At 41.2% G+C, this 22,971-nt stretch overlaps 1 protein-coding gene across 1 annotated transcript in view; it reads right to left on the bottom strand.

Annotated features, from left to right (window-relative positions):
• Positions 1-17,653: 17,653 nt before the first annotated feature.
• CYYR1 (cysteine and tyrosine rich 1) overlaps positions 17,654-22,971 on the bottom strand; it is a 53,433-nt gene continuing 48,115 nt past the window's right edge. Inside the window, exon 5 of the mRNA XM_085297963.1 lies at positions 17,654-20,385. Within this exon, the coding sequence (XP_085154089.1) occupies positions 20,252-20,385 (134 nt within the window). The 3' untranslated portion in view covers positions 17,654-20,251. The remainder of the gene's footprint in view (positions 20,386-22,971) is intronic.

Below are 22,971 nucleotides of genomic sequence, written 5' to 3'. Positions count from 1 at the left end.
TACTTCCTTTTCGGATAATCCTCTTTTTTATAAGCAGCATTGTCCTCTTTCTAGCAAAATACTCAAGTCAGAGAACAATATCAGCATAGGCTGTCATAGATACACATAACCAGTTCTATGATTTGTTTTCCCTTCTCATCAATCTAATTTAAGCAATATGACAGATGTAGCTTTTATTTGTTTTCTTCTTTACTTTAACAGCATGAGCGTGACTTACCATCTACAAGAAGGAGGTTTCATTGGCCTTTAAAAAAAAAAACATGCATCAAATTATATCCCGAAAAAAAGGCAGGAACCAATAACTGCTACCGAGCGTCAAATTATATTTTTGTTATCGCACATCTCTGGGTGCATAAGCCTCACGTTTTGTGGCGATTTTCAGACAAAGAGGAGAAAGAAAATTCCCTACTCACTCCAGAATATACTAGAGAAACATGTTCTGCAGCAAGCCCAGAATCCACGGCAGCGCCCAGGAGCCTTTAAATCGGTTGTAGGGGCACATCCCCGTTAACTGCGACGCGCGTGCCGGCCCTCTCTTTGGAGAGCGGCTTTAGCAGCAGCCGCGGGGCCGAAACCTTCGGGCTGTTTCCTGGGGCTGGCGCGGCGCTCGGTGCCCCTCTGGCGCTGCTGGGAAGGCTGCAAAAGCGGAGGGGTTCCCGGCTCGGCTCGCGGGTCGAGGCTGCCTCGGAGGGACAGCTTGCGGGAGCATCTGCAAATAGAGAGAGCGGCGACTTTTYGCAGGCGGAGATGAGGACCCAGCCGTGCAAATGGTGCAGAGCTGTGTGCTGAGGATCCGGGAGTGTTGTCATGCCCTGAGATTCAGCCTGGCACTGTCCAAAACCTGTGGCAATATTCAGAGAGCAAAAGCCGGCAAAAAACATCCCAAATACTGCCTGTGCCCAGAGATAAAGTAGATTTTTGAAGAAAATTGTGAATGAAATCTGCAGCTGGGCTGAAGACAGAATATTTTCTAGAAATGCTAGTTCCTTGAAAATACCAAGGTTACTGGGTTGTTTTAAGCCTTCTTGTGGGTCTTTCTATAGCTGCTTCTCCTGTTTAGCATTAATAATTCCACAAGTGTTTAACTCTGGCTGTATGTGAGCCCTAGAATACTTACCAAAACCAAAGGATATTCATGTTTGCAATCCCTACTGACTGATCTTTTCTCATTGACACTGGGATTCTGGGCCAAATGTTGACTAAAAAACTGAAAGAAGTGTCATGAGTGTTTAGCTCAGATCATGTTTTATTTAAATAAAAATTGGTTGAGAAAGGAGCAATATTCTTTTACAACCATTCAYCCCGGAATCATATAAATTTTTTCTTTACCTCTGAAACAGGAATCAGTTCCACTGTCTCCTACAAAGGAGGCCCTTTTCTGCTTTAAAGGTGAAATCTTACTCAGAAAAGAGGCCCAGATATTTATTTTTAGAGAGACAATACAAAGTAAAAGCTCACTATAAGAGCTCCAGTTTCTTGGGCTCCTTATTTAAAACAAGGCTTACAGTATAAAGCAAAAAGATAAAAATACCTATGTTTAGAGTATGAATTCAGGAAAGACAGAGACCAGCAGGCTCATTTCTAATAGTGCTCCCTCTTTATATGTGCTTTTGAAAATTTAGTAAAGATGTCCTATAACCTCTCTCTGTCTTGATCAACTCAGGGTTGTGGGTCATAACTTCTCAGATTTTTAACATCCCTTACTGAGCAAGTTGAGACCTAGGGGGACATTTACAATGATACTACTCTTTTAGGTTCCAAACGATTCGTTTACCACATAATCGTTTACAGAGAACAAAATTAGTAGTTGAAATTTTGCATATGCAATTTGTGTATAGCATTATGAATAGAAACGGACACTTTGATCACTAGCTGACGTAATCCCTGAGAACAATTTGTGCATTAGACTTATATGTACTTGCTGGCCATCATGCATAAAATAAGCTAAGACACTTAATACGAATAGCTTCTGAAACAGAATTTACTCAATAAGAGAAGATGGGAGAAAATGAGGAAATAAAGTTCTCTTTGCTGCTGAGTACTCCAAATACTTTGTGTCATTTCAACCACGGGAATCTGAGCTTTGTTTTAAATTATTGAAGAGAATAGAAGTCACACAAAACMTTTCCTTTCCTCAGATGACAGTTTAAATGATAGGCTATAATAAACTCAAATTTAGATTTRGTTTGTGAGAAAATAGTTTGTACAGTATGTCAGCTCTAGCAGAAGCATCATTGAGAGACTAAAGACTACAAGAAGAAAGATTTACAATGACATCCGCGTCCTCTAGATCCACGGAGATAAATCCAGGACCGGACTTTTGTCTCTGGTTTGGCATGAACTAGACTCTTGTCTGCCTTTCTTCCTGTAACTAGACCAAGAACCATAGCTGTGCCTGTTTCTTTGAAGAAGTAAACATCTTTTCATAAAAAGACTGACAAGTTATCTTCCAAGGTTCAGCTTGCTGTAAATTCAGACAGTCAAGACGTGAAATTTTTGTAAATAAAAAAAGAAAAAAAACCAGAAAAGACTTTCAGATTTGATAATCAGAAGGAAGCAGGAGAGACATTAGCCAGAGCTACTTCCACTGGCAATAGAGGTATTAATTGCCAAAACAAGATCTTTCAGCCATTAAAAAGTTGCGCATGGTAGCTTCAGAGTAAGCAATGTTTGACCGAGTTTTTAGTGGTTTAACTTTTATGCAGCATATAACATAGGTATAGAATATTAAACATGTAAATAAGTCATTAAATGATGTCAAGGTTTGTCAAACTTCACGGKTTAAAAGGGAGCTAGAAAAAAGCACCTTCAATGGTGAATATGGAGAAAGTATCTATTTAAAAATACTAGATTACCCTTCCTGGGAAAGTAAGGTTGATGAGGATCTAAAAGAACAGAATAAGTGGCTATACCAATGTTGGTGGTGAAGGTCTTAATAGACCTTAGCATGGAAAGGATTGGGAGATGTACAGAGTGCGAAGTCATTTAGCTRCACTAGCTTCAGCTGAGCTGTGCTTGATTGTGCATTTCAGAATCTGGTTCCTGAAATTAGGAATGAGGAAGTGCAAAAAAAGAATGAAAATATTTCTGAGAAAGGGAACAAAACTAACAGGAATGCAGATGTCTGGATTCCCAGGGAAGAAAGTCATATATAAACGTAAATCATATTTTACCTAGAATTAAACTTTTGGAGTTATTCATTCCCTAATTAAGCTGTATGAAGAATCAGAGTCAATTAAAGGGAATAGAGTATAAGAGCTTCCTTTCACAGAGCTTCCTTTATGGACACCTTGCAGCAGTAGCATTTCAAGTAGCTGCAAACTTTTTWAAAAATGTATTTATTTATTCATTCTTTCATTGTCAATGATTTTCAGTTGAAGAGAAACAGGAGGTCAGGGACATATGGAAATGGTAATCAAAAGCTTCTATGAAAGCTCCAAGGTTATCTCATCTTTTGGAAAGAGCAGGCTAGTAACCCTTTATTTTTACCAAAGTAGAAATAATTATTGTACTTCTGTTTGTACAGTTTTACTGGAGACTCTTTGAAAATGAAAGTAGAAGAGAGAAGAAAAGAGTCTTTCACCAACAACTAGGAGAACCTGAAAAATCCCACACTTATTGCGAAAAAGAAAGAAATATACTATTGAAGAGAAGCCCACAAGTTGGCCTCCCACTGCTTTCAGCCTAAATTGGTTGGAAAGAAACAGAAAAATAGTGTCCCTTGAAAACTCAACAGTTACACTGCAAAAATCTGGTCCAATCTTAACATAAACCTTCAGCTGTCATTGTTATAGTCAGATATTTCACAAGTGCTGATTTTCTTGTGCTGATAATAAAATGTTATGAAAGTATCTGCCCAGTGCATACTTGCTGGCATTTTTTTTCAAGATAAGTACATTATGTCATCTGCTTAAGAACATCTTTCTTTCAAACAAACCATACGACATTAGACTGCTGCAAATGTAACTGCCTGCTGATTCTTCTTTGTCTCTTTAATATTTAATTAGAAGTCCAAAGAATRATACAAATGTAGGAAACCGTAGTCTCAAAAGCTATGTGTTTTGAAAGCTATTTTTCTCAACGAGGAGAACAATGAAGTCAGAGCTTTTTAGCAGAGGTGAACAACGAAAACATTCCCACATGAATATGCATTTGTATATTCTAAAACTTGTCTTCAGCTGCTTACACTCTGATTTTGCTTGCCTTCCATGGATTTYAAATTTCTTATGGATTTCCATGGATTTCAGATTTCTCATCTTGGAAATCAGATCCCAGGAGTTATGCTACCTGCATAGCCAAGGGGCCCATGTGGCATGGCTGCAGGTGTAACTCCCCCTCTACAGCATTACCTCACTCTGGTCTCTCCTCATCACCAAAATTAATTCCTGCTGAAATCTCATACTTGTTACTGCTTTGGCCATGCTCTTGACCCATCATGGTGTGCAGTCACTGTGCTGACCTAGAAGATCTGCAGGTGTTCAGGATGTCCTAGTCTGCTTCCCTTCAGGGGCCATTGATTAGAGATATSTTATTAGCATCTCTCAGAGCTATCATATTCTTCCTGTTTCTGCTCTCTGAACCATCAGGTGGAAAATTCCTGCAGGTTTCACAGGAGACTTGAACCAGAATCTAGAGACTTTTTTACTCCCCTTCTCTCCTGTTTTCTCAGATTCCTTGGGCATTTAAATCCAATATGGTCATGTAGTAAACCATTTTACAATGTTAATACACACTCAAAGGGCAACCTCAAATTCACTAGGGTGTATGTYTGACAAGATACATCTTTATTATTATGCTCCCTGTCATCTTTTATGCAGAATATTTTGGTTCTGAAGGAAAATAGGGAAAATTACAATGATGACACAGAACTACAGGAAGGAAGAAGCTAATTGCCACAGTAGGATTTTTAAGTTCAAATATAACAAGGATATCTGTGGTTACCCTTCAAGTGGTTCTCCCAAAAGACCCACTGAACTGTACCATCTTCTGTTAAAACATTTACTTTTGTTCTCCTTATATGAAGCCTGAAGAGTAATTTATGCCTGGAGTGGCTGAAATATTAAGTCCCTAACATTGCTACTATGATGCTTAGGCTGAACATAGTGAAAATGTATGGAGAGAAGGGCATTTGGTACACGTGCTTGTACTGACTTCAAGTGAAGCAGGAGACAGATTGCCCTGACAGAGATTTACTTGGCCAAGGGAGCTGAGCCATGAACTAGCCTTGCAGGCAATGGGTTTTCTTAGGTTAGGAACCTAACTGATTTTTTCACTGAGAGAGTCTCTGTTATTTCCTCCAACACTTAAATACCCAAGACTTCCATTTTACTCTCTACACAGGCAGCGTGGGCAAGCTCTCTTGGACTCACCTGCAGAGTCCAGACCCTCTAGCACTCCTATACCAGAGAAAAGGGTCTTTTCTCTCCATCCTAATGGGAGCGCCTGGAGGGGGATGTCACGGGAGCTTGCAGAGTGTGGATGAGTTTTCACTTTGGACCGCAATTTGTTCTGCAAAACTCCTCCAGCATCCATAAGCTATTCACAAAAATTTTTGTCAAAATCTTTTTTTTTTCTTTTCTTTTTTTTTTTTAATTCTCAGAATCATTCTGTCTTCATCTGTACCCACAGGCAGATTTCTACAGAGCACTAGCCGCTGTTGTGGTAAAAGGCACAGGTCCTTTCTATTTTGCAAAGACCTCTGCCTGGTCTTTCTTTCATGCATACGCACAGGCATACCTTCACTCTCCCTTTCCCCTGGATGTTACAGATAATATCTGTGACGTGACTGGCATTCTCCTGAAAGCCGTTGGGCTAGCAGACAGGGACACACCACTACAGTAATCTATTCAAGTCCTTTTAAGGCTTTGCCAGAATAGTTTTTGAACCACTTGCAGACATAAAGGGATTCGATTTTACATCTCTGCATTACAGAGAAATGCCATCCCCACCTTATGGATAGGGAACTGAAGCAGAGCAAAGATTAAATGCTGAAAATCGCATCTGCAGCAGGGTTATGAGCTAAACCAAAGTGCATCCTAGCTGAATGTCTTATTCATTCAACTATCCTATTAACAGTTATATGTCTAGAAAGGAAAATGAAGGTAAAATAATGAGGGAAGGAGGCATTAATAGAAAGAAAGGAACTGCAGGAAAGAAAGATGTATCATTGACATTTTATGGAACCAATTTTACTGAGTAATCTCCTTTTCAACTGCCTGAAAGTGTCCACTGTTGCATGACTAAAATAGTATTTTAGGTAACTATTCATATTTCATTTACTGCTTCTATAAGCGTGGGATTCATTGGAATGACAAGGGACAACAGATGAGGCAGCACTATCTTTTTGACCCATGGGCCTGGGGAAAAACAGAAAAGAGAAAAGCAGGACAATGATAAGAAAACCTATGGTTAGTGTTTTGAGAACATACTGTGTAAATAGGCTAAATACTAGCCAGCTATTTCTAAACACTGAAAGATCTGCAGCTCTAGGGACTGGTTGCCCAAATTGAGGCATCTGGAGTCAGACTTGTGTTCTGAGGACCTGGCTCAAAGCTTCAGGCACTCAAGGTTCAGAAACTCAAACCAAACTCATCTCAATTTGAGCAGAAAAAAGGAATTGAAAAACAAAAGAAGAAAAAGCAGCCATTGTGCAAAGTGAACAGGAGATGCTCTACATTGGCTGTCCCATAAATAGGGTTCTCAACAGACACTCATATTTAGGATGCTGTTTGAAACTCAAACAAAGGCTGTATTTAAATAATGGTATACACTATACTTTTATAGACTATTCTTGTTCCCACTTCAATCAAGTTTTCTTCTGCAATAAAAACAAAATTCAGACATTTAACAACTGTCTCCCAAGACAACACTATTATTATAATATAAGAGCAGCAGACTCAGAGAGTTAATAACAAAGTATAGATTATGCTTTCTTGGGCAAAAACAATCATTTCATAATATATTGCTTGCAATAAAGAGTCAGCTTCAGATTTAGTGCTGCAATATTAATTATCAAGGAGAGAGAATAGAGGAAATCATATCAGATTAAGGTTCTTCTGAATCATAGCACAGAAGATAGAGTGCATCTTCTGAATAAACAGATTATATTACAGACATTAAAATTAGCAGACAGTCTTTAGCTATGCCTGACTCTAATAGTTCTCCATGTGATTTCTTGTGGGCAGGCCCAGGGGAGAACAACTGATGGCAGAATGATTATTTCAGCTTCCTCTGTTATTATTCTGCAGTCCTTCTCAGGACTAGGAGATATTAACTATTCCACCTCTTCTCCACGCTGCAGAAAAATTAGACCTCACATCAGAATGGAATAAGCTTGAAACAAATAGTTACTTATTACAAAAGCTTTTCGATCTGAAAGTATGAGAAATTGCAGGCAGAAGAGAGTGTTTCATGTATTACTGCTGGAGGAATGCTAYATTTCAAATAAATGATGCAAAATAAAATCTCCATCCAGGAAGCTATGTAACAAGCGTGGGTTCCCATACTTACCAGCCTGYGGTACGTGCCTAATGCTGTCGTAGGAATTGTTCTGATGCTCGTAGAATTGGCCGTCGTCTTGCACGGACCGTTGCACTGCCCTTGGCAGCGTAGCCCTCTCGGAGCAGCACAGACCCACCCTACAGGGCCCCATCGTTCTCTGTCTCTTCAAGTAATGTGTCCGTTTAGGAGCTGTTTCCTTAATGAATACACACTTTGTGCCTAACTGAAACAAAATTTGTGAGAACCCTAGAGGTACTGGTTGCARGCTACCTCTGAAAAAAGCCCTGTTTTCTGAAGAGTTACCAAGAAGGTGAATGGTGCCCATCGCATTTGAGCCTGTCTGCCTGTATGCACCTTCCCATGCCCCTCTGCAAGGTGGGAGCAACCCAGGAGCTGCTCGGCCTCGTGCCCTTCAATGCCTCCACCCAGACAGAGCAGACTGGAAGTACTCACAAGGGTCCATGTTAATCAGGGATGCCCCCTGCCTAGGCTGGCATTTCCAAAGGACTACTGGCACTGGGACTATGGCCCAGCGCTAGGGTCATGGGCAACAGAGGGATTCAGCTGCTCTCAGAGGATGKGACAGACAGGAGGATGGGGCAGAAGCAACAGCACCAAGAGGAGGAAAAGTAAGCAGGAGCACCAGTACTCCCAGCTTGGTGGCAGGGAGCAGAAGTGTTTGCACCAGAGCATATGTCTAGCCGGGCTGGGGAGATGGGTAACATGCTGCCAGCCTGTGTGGGATGCCAAAAACGCCCGCATGCGCTGAGTCAAGGAAGTCTGTCATTTGTGGTTTATTTCTAAGGGTGTTTCCCATGCTATAAGCCCTGTGAGGAATCTGCAATAAAAGAGAGAGAGAGAGAGAGAGAGAGAGAGAGAGAGGATCTTCTGAAATATTGAATTTTAAAACTCCTTAAAATGGAGTGAGGCTTACTCCACCTTGTGCCTATGTGGTGTTCAGACACTTGCAGCAACGAGAGCCATAAGCATAACAACAAATCATGAAAATGCATTGGCATGACAGTTTCTCCATCTTTTCCTCAGCTGCAAAACTGTTTGCTTTGCAGAGCTCTGCAGAGATCCTCAACTACATTGTTCTTATTTGGTGACAAAAACATAGTCAAACATGAGAGAGTCTTTGTCCTCTAAACTTTAGAGATGCTTTATTTTAAAGGCATGGMGTTAACTGTCCCTCCTAGATAGAAGATAAATAAAATAAATGTACTATGTCTTTATTCAGAAGTGGTTGGTAGACTCTCCAGTACTCTCTACTGTTGTTTGTCTTGTAAAAGATATTCCTTCCAAGTGGCAAAGCTTATCTATGCCCATTTATGACACATTTTTTTTCTGTTAAGAACTATTATTTACCCTATTTTTTCTCCAGAGTTTTCTATAACAGAGAAACAGCTACTGCCTAGAGATAGAGACATAAAATTTTGTCTTTTGGGAAATAACATTTAATAAGTTTGCTCACTCTCTGAAAAATATGTAAGAGAATATTTCTTCAATCTTTTATTTTTTTTTTAATCATATTTAAATCCTTACTAAGGAAGAGACTAGCCAATATTCTCCTTGTAGGGGTGCCCTGGTTTGTATTTGGTGGCAAGGTCTTAGCTGGTGTATATCAGCCCAAGTCCACTGGAGGCTGAGCTGGCTCAGGACGAAGAGACAAYCAAGGTCAAACTCTGAAAATATAAGCACCTATATCTGGAGAAATACAAGGGAATTCTGTCTGCTTAGCTTCTCACCTCGGCCCCTAGAACCATGACGCCTCAACTAACTCCTCTCAGAGTACTCTTTGGAAATGTAGATCTTGCTGGGGAAAAAAAAAAGAAATCTTTCTATTGCTGATAACAAATATGGTGCCTTATTTCTAAAGCTTCATGATAGTTTCTAGTTATTTTTTCACTATTTTCACTAGCCAAATAACCTTTAAGGCAATGAGGTGGTTATTGTGCTAGCTTGGAGTTTTCAGGCTTGTGCCTGAAAGACCCCAAAAAGCGGAAAGGGCTCTGCCTTGAAGTGTAACTGAAGAGGCATATAGAGTCTTATTGCCTTTCCGAGAAGYATTCACAACTAAATAGTAAACAGTACATTTAAAGCAATACAAMCCCCTTTTGTTAAGGTAAACTTTATTTACCAAAAGAAACAGGCCATTGGCAGCATCTAAGCTGAAGACCTAYCTGCCCATTCCCAGAAGGCTCAGGCCTATGGTCGTGTGCAGACAGCCACGTGGAAGATGGCAGTCTTTCTTTCCAACAGCGGCAGCCTTTCCGCCTGTGACTAAACAGCTCTTGAAGAGTGGTACCAATGGGTCTGCTGCATATTCCCAGTGAAATCCGAAAAGTTCTCAAAATCTGCCAAGAAAAACCKTCTAGGAGGACACAGAAAAAAGAAAAGAAAACTTGGAGGCATGGTAGTCTTAGGATCTGTTGTCTACAAACCCAGAATCACTCCAAAGTCCTTTCCTGTATTACAAGACCGTATATCATTACTTTTCCCTCCAGCCATGAAAGTTTATTCAGTATTCAACAACAGTGGAAGACAGGTGGGAAAAAAACTTCTCGTCCTAGAACTACAGRCCAGCTGCTTATTTCAAGGGAAGCAAACAAAACTTAAAAAAGACCCTGTCACAGCCAACTGATATTCACCTTTTTTTTTTTTAACCAAAATAAAATTACAAATACAATTATACAAATACATCTACATTCTTGTAGACTGTCTCTTTTAAGCCAAATTTTAGTCTACCATGTCAGATGAAGAGGTAAAAAAGATGCAAACCCATTTAGATGGTTTGAACTTCCTTCCGGGCTTGACAACATCCCTGCACTGTGTACGGGGCTAATGATATGCCCTGCCACTAACTGGCTTAGGGCAGGTTTGCTAGTCTGCAGCCATCACGACACTTGATCTCAGCAGTATGGGCTCAGCTAAAGGTTAAGACTGTTAAGTCTCTGTACCATGCTCATATTCAGGAGAAATTGAATTTTATGATTGGTGGGGAGAAGTATCGATGAGCTCTATAAAGCTTGGAAATACCATGTAGGCAATAGCAAACTTGTTAATTATCAGTGAAGCCAAATACATCAGGGGAGCTTCATCTTCTATGTAAACAGATGCTCAGACCAGAAAGGTTTCTTTCAATGGCATTACTTCTCCTACTGTACTCTGTTCTCACATCTGCCTTTGGCAGATCATCAGACTTTTGCACCTACACACACAACTCAAACTCACAGCAGTGGCAAAGACATGCGGCAAGGCGTTTAGGGCATTGCTCTCCAGAGTGTGGTACAATTTCCCAGCGACTCTGCACACATCCTCTGACTGCTGGCATGCACGGCATGTCTCCTCTGCTGCAACGTCTGACAAGCACATAGCTGCATCACCATGCAGGCATAGCCCTGGTTTTGCTGGCACATTTCAATGAAAGATGCTAGCAAGATACTTTAACTGTCACCCCTGTAGTTGATATTTCCATGGGCAAAACTGAATATTTTGTCATRCCTGATTACATTTCTATGTTCAAGCCTTCACTCAGAGCCTAAAAACATGCTGAATAATTTTCTCCCTGAATTACGTAAAGATTAGCAAATCATATATAAAGGAAACAATAAAAAAAAAGTTATTCTGTGATTGCTTTGTGTCTAATGAATAGAGACTGTAAAAAGGAATGGTGTTCAGTTTCAATTATTCATACTTCCAACAAGTAACTGACACATCCTCAAGTTATGACTTCCATCCACACTGGCTATAAAATGCAGTTTTCACTATGATTGGAATGTCTCTTACTGACTATCAATTAAAATATATATCATGTGCCAGGTAATAGAAGCTGACAACACCAGAAAAGAAATAGCACTTGACAGTCACTTGGGAAATATATAGAAAAGAGAAGACTGAAAATTGTCAAAGATCTTTATCTACAACTTCTTACTCTTAAGCACTGACCTCCAAAAGATGAAGAACAAAAGGATTTATCTGCACTTGAAAATTTTCCCTACCTTCTGTTGTTCTATTTCCTTTTCATAACCAGGATAATTGAAATCTTTATAGATTACAGATTGCATTAAATATATTTTAAAGAAGCAGCACGAGAATCTCTCCTACTATCCAGCATCAGAAATTCCCCTTAACAGAGGCCTTTGGGTATCAATTTCCAGCCCATCTACCCAGACTGGAAGGGAATGAATTACCTGAAGTGAGGAAGTCTTCTGGTGAAGCCCAGGCAACATTTATTACTGTGTTAAGCTGCTAGATCTATTAGAATAGGCTTTTTCTAGCAATATATCATTCACATAGAACACAGGATTTTTTTYGAAAGATGGAAATTCAAATAAAATATTCTCAGCCCTCCTATGGGCACCCAGATGTGAGAAGACTTACACCAAGAAACTGTGTGTCCTGAAAAATTGACAGTCTGAAGATGGCAGAATTGGTCACGTCTAATAATTCCCAAGATTAGGCGCAGACCATCACTTCCGGGAGACGCTCAGGGCTGTGTCTATTCCTTCCATGCGTGCTGTCGCCAAGCTTGCAGGAGAGGCAAAGCATAGACAGGACATGCTGCGAGAGGTCAGCCTGTGCTCCACTTTCTCACTCTTGAGACATGGAAGTAGCAAAGGGCAGAGATGTAATTGCTGTTTTCAATTGCAAAGGTCAAAAATACTAGCTTATGAAAATGATACAAAATGAGTAACTATTATTTCTGGATGTAGATCTCACTTTGCTTAATCCAGCTGCATCACAGAAGTCATATTTGAGGGTCATGGGGAACAAGGCACAAAGAAATCATACACTTTGCTCTGTCTGACTGGGAGAATTATTTTTCTGTCACRTGATTACTGTTGTCCTATTTTGTTTAGGAAATGATACCTCGACTCTTATGAGCAGAGTAAGTCTATTATCCATGGAGGGAAAAGCACTCCGACACCAGTGAACCTCCAGCTCCAACTAGTGGGATGCTTTGCTTTCCCTGAAATTCCACGGGCCTGCTCTTCAACCAAGATCCGAATGAACCCCTTTCCACAACCTTATTGGTATCACAGGGATCACTCTCTGGGCTTACTGATGGGTGAGTAGATCAAGCTTAAAAAGGAGATTTTCTGCACTCATCAGTGARGGAAAGAATATATGTTGTGCTCCTCATCTTTTTCAAATTACTATGACAAGTGTGGAGGGGATAGGAAGACCTGGATGCTATCCTTTCGGTTTTAAACATAACCATCCGTAAACATACATGTTTGTGCTGTGACTTTCCCAGGTTTCTTGATGGAGGAGTCCAATAGCATGCACTTAGCAAACTGCTCTATTTCATTTGTAATCAYATAGTTACAGCTCATGAAAACTTAAATTTTACTCTACCAGACTGTCAGATGTGATGGGGACCATTTATGCCTTTTTGTATTCCCTTGTGGATTATGAAGATGGACATGCAGCAACAGTTTAGCTAGGGCTGTGGCAGACCTCTTTAACACAGATTGACAATTTGTTGGTAAGGTGCCCCAAAAAATCTACCACCTAGTGGGGATGGTTTACCTCTAATTTTACCACCCTAAGCACACCCAWATGTTGTTTGATTCCCTAATCCTGAATTAATTGTCTGCTTGTTGATTTCCTACCATCCACCTCAAAGGAAGAAAAATACACAATGAAGAATAGTATGCAGAATATATATTTATTTTCTTTTCTAATTCTCAAGAATTCACCTGTTTAGGTCTCAGTTGAGGTATATTAGTGGAGACTGCAGCACCACAGTATTTCTTTGATGAATGGTCAACAAGAACTCTGCCTTGTTTTTTAAACAAGAAAATAATGATGATGGTAATTGGCAAAGGCAGCCTCAGGTGACTTCATAAATTCTTGTTATGTGAGGGTAAGAGCTACAGAAGCAACCTTGTCTCTTAGCTATCAATAAAAGGCAGATAGCATGGTGTCCCTTTATGCCTTGGCAACTAATCAACCACCCCAAGCCCATTATCATAACTGGCTAATTGCTGTGATACTCAGTCTCAAATAAGGGCTAGTAGCAATCTATATGCATTTACTTCACRTTTATATTCTGCATATCCCATCACRCAATCTATGTAATCTGTTGTTGTCAAATTATTGTTCACTTTAACTTTCAGGGTACAATGACAGTTCACCAGAGTTCAAGCCCCATTTTAGGGGCTGACTGGATTCCTAGCCATAGATTAACTTTTTGTTTAAAGTTAATTAAGCAGACTAGTCATTAACAAATTACTGTCTGGATAAAACCAAAGGATATTTTAATATCTAAAAATTAAGGCAAGTAGAATATCACACTTTGGAAAAAAAAACAAAAATAACTTGCAAAATGAGTGATTGTTCACAGAGCTCCAGACGCTGAAACCACACCACAATGCTTGGGCTTCAAAGTTACATATGTCCTCTATGGATATAAGAGAATATACACATACATACATACATACATACATATATAGATAGATAGATATAAACTATAAAAGATATAAGCTATAAAAGATACAAGATGGATATATAAAGAAGGAACTAGATATCCATTCAGAAAATGGGAAATATCCTATCAGTTTGATAGCTGGATATATATAAGGAGAAAGAAATCTGTCAGAGCTGAACTAAACCTGCAAGCAGATGTAGGCATGATTTCTTTTTCCATCTCTCAACTTCTTGACCATATTTGGATCTTTGGAAAACATATGGAGAGTTGAGTTTTACCACAACCGAAGTTTGTGCTAAGGGTGATCTCAGGATAACTGGCAAGCAACTGGCATTCCCCCTCCCTTCAGAGGGATCCCCAGGGTAGGGATGACTCTTGCAGCGTGCAGCCTTCAGAGCTCCTAAAGGTGGTAATGCAGTGAGGGCAGAGGAAAGGGCTTGCTTGGAAAATGTTTTCCTGTGATCAGCGCCCTTCAGAAAAGCTCTTTGCTAAGCAACAGTTGAATATTGACTCAGCCCAGAGGGTTCTTAAGGCAGCATGTAAAACTGGGACAAAGAGATGAGTCACTAGGTAGGAATACTACAATATAAAGAAGATTGGGCAATTGGGAAAAACTGGCAGAAGTCATCGCCGATGTTCAGGTTAGTTTCTGTAATGAAAGACTTTCAATCAATGCAATATGGTAGCTACTGAAAGAAAGTTGGGATGGCTTCCTAGCCACACAGAAATGTTTTGCCCATGTTCTTGAAAGTGAACATATCCTTAGATGTGTTGTGAAGGTTAGGGATAAGAYGCCCAACCCTGTATTTATGCCAGAAATTAGAACTACCTTGAACCTTGATCCCTGCAGTAAGTTTCCTGCGAGTGTGCCTACAGCTCCTGCACAGACTCAGGCCTCAGGAAAAATGGAAGGACAAAGTTCCTGTTTCAACCTCACTCCTTCTCACTTCAGCTGTTCAAAAATCACTGGAGGCAGGCCAGCTTGCTTCAGTTAAGGAACCGGCTCCACATTCAGTGTTAACCAAAAAATCACGTTCTTCACAAACACCTAAATCTTTGGCTTTCCTTTTGTTTCTGCTGGCTTTAGTTCAYTTTAAGTCCTTACAGTCATAGCAATGGCATCCAAAGGCAGCCCTTTCCAACCTGCCACTAAGGAGGCAAAACACTAATCATGCAGAGCATAGCAGAAATAATTAACATTTCCAGTGCTGTATAAATATTGACCACCTAATCTTCACAACAAAGCAGCTAGACAAACATTACTGTGCTACTTACTGCCTCCAGCACCTCAAATTACTTCCTCCCTGCATCTGAGCTTCCTGGTTTCTTCATTAAGCTCTTTGACTAGTTACAGGCAAGTGCTTTAACACACTTTATTCATAGCTTTCAGTTTTCCTACAGTGATAATTACTGTCAACAGCAACTCTAATCCTTCATACAAAATCATCCGCTGATGTAAATTGACCACCATTCCTCCTTCCTTTAGTCCTCTGCTTGTATGTCTGTTTTGATTACGAATCTTCAAAATCAAGGCGGAGCGTGAGGGGTGTTTTGGCAATGGATGCGCTGGAATCCAGACTTGGACCAGGGCTCTGCTTTGCAGACCTCAGACATTGATGCAATATAAATGCAGCCACTAGACKGGATGTAGCTGTTAGAAAGTGATGATAGAGGATGTTTGATAAAAGGTCCTGGTAATTATTTTCTCAAGGTGTTTTGTTTAAGCACTGACTTTTTAGTCTAATTAAAGAAATGTGTTACATTTYCCTCAATTCTTTTGTGCAATTTCTACCATAAGGTGTTACATACTATTATTGTGTGCTGTGAAATACCTGTTGTGTTTTATTCCAAGGTAACTAAAATAACTATTTATCTAGTTATGAAGCACCTGGAGAGCCTCCAGGATGAAAGCGAATACAGAAATGCAGCACATTTACTATTCTAATAGGCAGCCATCAGTGCTTGATGAACTATCCCATTACACTAAAAAAAAAAATCCTTGTAGTTTAACAAAAGGTCTTGGAAATGTTTGCTTTSAATTGAAAGAATGTATTTTTACGGTACCAAGCATACTGTTAATATTGATCTAAGTGTTTTATGAAGCAATCTAATCTTTTCATTGTGGCATCAGTGAAAAATTGGGCTTGCACACTGCTAAAGCTGCATCTTTCAGAGTAGCCAACATTAAAAAAGTAAATTCTCACATTTTTCATTAATTAAAAAAGGCTTATATTAGCATTTATGATCCTTTCATTGGAATGTGTCATTTAGGTAATGGCAACCTAGTACATTAACTTCCGTTGGCTTTGCCTTGGCCTTTTAGCTCCTCCAACTGATCATTACCTAATTTGCAGTCTCCCAAATGGGTCATTAGTGCTTAAATAGATTTCTCTTGCTGTTTGGAATATACACTAGAAACAGTAGGTTGTCAAAGAGATAACTGGTTTGGAAGTAACTTATTCTGGGAAAAAAACTTAAAGAAATGCCAGATTAAAATTGTCAAATGAATCATGGCTTGAAATATCCCTGATACATAATTAACTAAGACTTCACATGGAATTTATTTTATTTCCACAAAGGAGGACTGGCATCAGAGCATATGCAAGCATATGTGTTCTTGCAAGCACTTGCAACTCCTGCTGTTTCCAATCCATCACAACAACCATGCAACCAGTGAATCATCTAATGTGCTAAACTACAAATCCAAGGAGGAAGGCTCATGGGACCAGGTAGTGCCCTCCCAACACAGTAACCTGCTTCTCTGCCTCCCTAATTCAGAAGTCCTGAGTCAAACGCAGAGCAAACTGAGACTGCAGGAAAATGAGCAGTGTTTGSTCAAAATATACAACTTGCCTAGGGCAATGCTGTATTCACTGTCTGACCAAATTAGTGATACTGTCCACTGCCAAGCAAAAAAAGCCAAAGACCATTTGTCCATTATCAGCCATAGACTATATTTTAGATTTTTTTTTCTTACTTCACAATATGATGTAGGGCATGAAACTGAAATACATGAAATAAGTAGGTGTGACTGAGTAAAAACTCTTTGTACTAACCCACTCATCTGCAAGCAATTCATGTGAAACAAAATAAATGACTAGCGGCCAGCAATATCTGAACTGCAGGAACTTTGAGTATGAAGGCATTGAATAAATTACATGTTTCCACACAAAGAAAATAACTCTGAATGTATAACAACACTTCAACTTTTTCAGCTAGAATCAGCTTTAGTATTAGCAAATGTTTACGCAATTTTCTTTGTTCTCTTTCTTTATTTTTACAAATCTTTCAAACCCCCTCCACCTTTTTGGTTATCTCAATTTGCTTACTTCTTTGCAATGTAAACATTATCCTTTTTTTGAAGAGAGATTCTACTTCATATTAGTTTTTAAAAGCAATATCTTTATGCATTGTGCACTTAGCAAGGACAGAAGATGTTGTGTCCTTTGAGAAGTAAAATCACCATCTGCTATTGCCATATATATATGGATCTGCACAACATTAATCAGCATCTTAAAATCAACATCTTCACTAGTGTTTTCACAGCAAATAGATTTTTTTATCACTATGAAATTTTCAGGCTGCTATTTCCATAACTTTCTCCAGAAAAGACATGTGTCCACTCTAGGTACTCAGGTCACCATGACCTTTATGCAGTATCATCAGAGGCAATATGCAGTCTTAAAGCTGAAAAATAGAGGACTCTTGGCCAAAGAGTTTTATTTTCCAGAAATGCCTTTTTATTTAAGAAATACGCTCTATAGCTTGTTCTGACAAATGTCACAGTTGGAGAAATTCTTCCTCTAAGGGAAGATTTATGATCTATAAGATAGTTTTCTTTTTCAAGAGACTGGACTCATCAAATACAAACTACTCTTTGATTTGAAGGTCTGCCTGTTCAGTGTTACACAAAAAACATAAAATACAAGAATGAGGGAAATGAAGATACTCATTATTTGTAGGTTAGTTTTTGGCACAGAAACATCATCTAGTGTGATCAGCTGTAAAGTGCTGGAGTACCAGTGTGGAATTGTGTGAAATAGGATTTCCCACCGCGAAAATGTTGCTTATTCTGTTATTCACGCTGACCACAAGCCCAGACAGGAAGGTTGGCAGGCACACCAATACCCCARCAGATGGCTTAAGTAGGGTCTGCAAAAACACCATGCGCAGAAGGTTGCACTTTATGGGTGAATATCAACTGAGGAACATCTATCTTTTAAGAGAGGTCATAGTAKCAACTGAAATGTTACAGGATACAGCCCAGAGCTGAAGTAAATGTAAAGATAACCTAGTTCTGGASTTGTCATCTCTGAACAGCACAACAGAAATGAGAATATAACTTTCCTTCTTTGGGGAAGACTCTAAGGAACCAGCAGCCCAGTCTTCCTCTGACTGGGTTACAAATGCCTGGACAGCTAATGGGCCTCTGCTTCAAAGTGCAGTTGGCCAAGGGCCACAGTGCAAATCCTCCAGGCTTACAGTGGTGAGAATTGAGGCCATTTATGCTTTCAGGTGGACTTTTCAAGAAGATATGTGTAGTCAGTTCAGAAAGGACAAACGCAATTACAAAATTTGAGCAAGACCAGTCAGTAAGGTCTTGGATACAACAGGGCTTACGACTAACTTGTGTACGTAAAGTTATAAGATTGTTTGAATTCTTCCCTCAATTTGGATTGAATGCCAAAGATATGCCTTACTTAGAGGGTGATGAGAGCTCTTCAGTTAACTTCACTGGGCTACGGATACCACTTTTTGCAAGCTGTTTTTTGTATTCATTAATACACTGATAACACCTGAAAAAAAAATGAGGGCTACACTGGACAACATTTAAACACATTCTGATCTCCAGGAATCAATGGCAACCTGAAGTCTGTCTCTCTGAAATGAATCTAATGCCACTGCTGTCCCGAACTGTAGGTGCCATATGTTTTTGTCACCTTCCACTATTTTGGTTATAAAGTTCTCAAGCAGCCCAGCCACCCAACTCAAATGGAAGGAGTTCAGTATTTTTAAATCCCTGGAGAGAATCATTTGCTTTGTGGTTTGCATATAAAATTGAGAACATGCTACTCTTATCATCAAAGGATGATGCTTTAGGTAAGTGGATACTCTATTCTGAAGTCAAATTGCTGCTGGTGGATTAGAGTGTGCCCAACAATGACACGGATCACTTTATATCATGAATGTCTGTAAATTACACATAGAGACTACATGATCTTGAACTACGTGTGTGTGTGAACTACTATTCTTGAACTATGTGTATGAGGAATGCAAAAACTATTGTGTAGTAACTTACAGTTCCAAGATGCCCAAGACAACATACAGATTAAATCTGATGCTCACGGTCTCTGCTCATCTCTTTGGTTAGGCTGAATATCATTATTAYTGCAAAGCAATACTCAATTTTTAAAAAGCTGGGTTTTATGTAGTTTAGTCAGTAATCCAATCGAAAGTGAAATCTGTGATGTTTTAATAATTGATTTGTATTTCTTCTCCTGCTAATGAGTTTTCCTAAATCAGTATTTTTTTAAAAAGGAGAGTTATCATTTGGTGATAGAAGAGCATAAAGGCTGTGTAGCATATGTCCAATGTATATAGAATTTAAGTCCAGATAAAAATAAATCAGCTATAAATTAGTGTAATCCACATATAAAAAAATGCTCTTTACATTTACACTTTAGGCCAGAAGCTAGCCTCAACCGGTTTAAAAGTAGGCACTTAAAACAGCCTGCATTTGGCTAAAAATAATACCAGTCATTTTTTGACCACTGAGCAACTCCGAGAGCACTTGTCTTTGTAATATATTTATCAGGTCAATACGCACAGCGGATGATCTGGTGTTATCACCCTGAAACGGAAGCAGCAAACAGCTCGTCCTCCTTGTTCACCTCATTTCGAAGCAAGGCAGGGTGGACGTTYGCAGGCGGCGCTTGGGACGTCCTGCCGGCCCCGTCCCGGAGAAGCGCCGGGAGCCGCACRCGGCGTGCTCGGCGCGGAGCTGCTTCAGTGCCTGCATCAGGAGCCCGCTGGAGCACCGCCCCATCCGTCCGCCCCGTCCGTCTGCCCTGTCTGTCTGCCCCGTCGGGTTGCCACTGCAGCTGGGCGCCGAMGCCAAGCGTTTGCTTCTCCGGCTGGGCACCGTTCGACCTTCAAGGGCGATGAGTGGCAACGCTCCTCGGCTGCGCCAGTGCCCGGCCACGTTGCGGTGCTGCGGACCCCCCATCCCGTTTGTCCCTGAGCCAAAACCATCCGTCCCTACGGCGCTCGCTGGCTGTTCCAGGAGGCAATCGCTACCAGTGYGGCGCCGCTTCACTATTTCCCTGAATATCCAGGGTAGGGAGGGGGTGGAGGGTACTGTATCGAGGTCTGCGGAGTTGGGGTGTAAGGCGGAGGTAGATCAGCCGGGTAGTCCATCTCGTATTCGTAACTGTACGGCGGCGGAGCCACTGGCACGGGGGGAAAGAAAAAAGCATTAGTTAAAAATTAATCTTTTTTTTTTTTCATTCCTAGGCCCCTAAGTATTTTCTAGTTAACATTCAGAGATGCAGACAAGATGATGCAAGTCTCCTGACAATATGCTTTTTTGTTTATTTGTTTGTTTTCAGGCTGTCACCRTACCATCACTGGATTTCAATGCAAGTGCCTGCTTACAGCCCCTTCCTTCACTGCTTATCCCCATCCCTACAGGCGTGTTGTGCTGGTAACACTGCTCAGGTTGCCATATGGCAAATGACACCAGGGTGATGTGGCAGAAAGCTTAATATTTCAAGGAGAGGAAAGCTGGAGTTTAGCAGATTTATTCCCTTTCAGCAGCAACATGGATTTATCTCAGACTGACTCTGTAGCCAGGGCCCTCGCAGACCTTCACTGACCTCTCGAACTGCCTGCGGATCCCCAGGAGATGCGCAACCACATGCCAAACGCTGTGTAACTCTCCTGGCTGCACAGTGGCATTACATATCGTAGGAAAAAAAAAAAAAAAAGGCCAACATCTTCCCAGGATGTTCCTAGGACTTAGGCTGCGTAAGAACAGGGCTTTCACCTTGTATTGCCCAGTGCAGAAATCTGAGGAGAGCCTTGTGTTTTAAAGCAGGTCAGACATTTATGAAAGAATAAAAAGCATTCATAAACAACTGAAAGCCTTTCTCAACTACTTCTGCTAACCTCRGAGAAGGATTAATTCAGTGATCACGAAGACAGTAAATGGTCTGGGAATATAGCATGGTAGGAACTGAAGGCTCCACACCAAGACCCTGCTAGAGTAGTCTCTATGGATTTTTAGCTCCAAAGACTGTTTTTTCATAGTTCATATCACTGTGAAGGCTTTCCTATCCCCTCCCTGGAGAGCTCAAGYAGACTGGCACTAAAATAGCATCTTAATAAGAGAGAAAACAGGAACCTAGGATGTTGCGAAGGAGGGGAGGGAGACCAGGATCCCTATGTGGCAGGAAAAACACTCCCTTCTCTCCAAAAAYCTGACTGCCACTGTGGTTGAGCCAAAGGAAAGGCATCCCATTGCTCACCATTCCTGTCCCAAACTGCAGGAGGGAGGGCTGGCTGCAAACACCACAAAAACAGGCCCAGGACAATCATTACTCCAAGCTTGTTAATGATGATGGGGAACATGAAAATCACTTCAGAGGTTGTCCCATCTGCCAAAAATGCTGCCGCTGAGAGGCAGAACTGCTCAAATAAATGTTGGCACCAGGAACAGGGTGCAGGCAGAATCAAACTGCCTGGAGGTGGATAGATAGGGTGTGAGTCAGTGCAGCAACAGCCTTGGCGAGGAAAAGGCTAGAGCCCCAGAGCCTTCTTTTTGTTCTTGGTTTTACAGCTTGTGGTGACTATTAGCTTCTAAAGCAGCTCTTCAGCAATTCATGGTGGGGAATATTGCAGTTTGCTTTCGTTACTCATCTCTCTATCTGAAACAATGTTGCAATAATAAGGATGATTATAGCTGGGTTTAGTTTAACTGGAAAGTAAGAGGACGAGGGAGAAAATAGATGCTAAGAGCAGTGATTATGACGAAGGAGTGCACATTAAATATTGGGCAGCATGCTCATAAGCATATGTAACGCACCTAGGGTTTGCTGCAATCTTTGCAACAGAAGGGAATATAAAGGCAGGAGATCTCTTAGAGTGGGAAGGAAGACTCTGTGCATGAAACACTATTGCTTTTTATTACAGTGAACTCTCAGTTATCCCCAGGCAATGCTCCTAGATTTGTAATTAATCGTGCCACCAAAGCAGAAACATAGCTGAACTGCATAAACACTGCTATGCTGCTTCTGGGCCAGCTTTGCTCTTCAGCAACGTGGCTGCTTTCCCATGGTGGGGAGCCCAGACAGATGAGCCTTGTGGACCCTGCTGGCATGGTGCAGCCCCACCTTGGTKCTCCTGTAGCCCTCTCCCAGAACGGAGCGAGCTGGTGAGCACAGTACAGAAAGCAGCTCTGCACAGAGCTAGCATAGGTAATGCTGGACGTACCAGGTTTCGCTCAGCATGGGCATGACAACACGGCAGTGGGCTCAGGGCAGAACCAGCAAGGGGTCCCTACCACACCTTGGGGTACCCTGGAGTCCTGGTTAACTCTGTGCCAGATCTGGCTTGGGCTCTACGCCTCCACTGGTGCTGCCCTGCACCTGACACACGGGAGCAGGGTGCAAATCCACCTCCCGGCTCCATACGAACAAGCCAGCGCGTCCAGAGCTAGGCTAGAGCTAGCAAGCCCCACCAGACCTCAGCTAACTTTGCCCAAGGCACTGCAGGGGTATCTCCGTGCTGTGCTCCAGATTCCCATCAGTTGAGGCACGGCACCAGGCGGGTGCAGCGAGCCAGCCAGATCCAGCACGGCGTGCCARCCTGCAGCCCCTTCCGGGACAGGCGGCAGGGCACACACTGCAAAGCCGCTCGCCCGCCTTTGTGGAAGTCAGCTGGGATTCAAGGGGATCCGGCAGGGCTTGTTAGCTCTGGCTGAGCACCAGCCACCTCTGACTGCAGCTGACTCCCCATGGCACGACTCGGAAGCCTTT

The sequence above is a fragment of the Rhea americana genome, unplaced genomic scaffold (genome assembly GCF_003343005.1).
Source record: "Rhea americana isolate MKP2758 unplaced genomic scaffold, rheAme1 scaffold_133, whole genome shotgun sequence".
Classification (NCBI taxonomy): domain Eukaryota; kingdom Metazoa; phylum Chordata; class Aves; order Rheiformes; family Rheidae; genus Rhea; species Rhea americana.
Note: the sequence above shows the minus strand (reverse complement) of the source record. Positions and strands in the feature narration are given on the sequence as shown.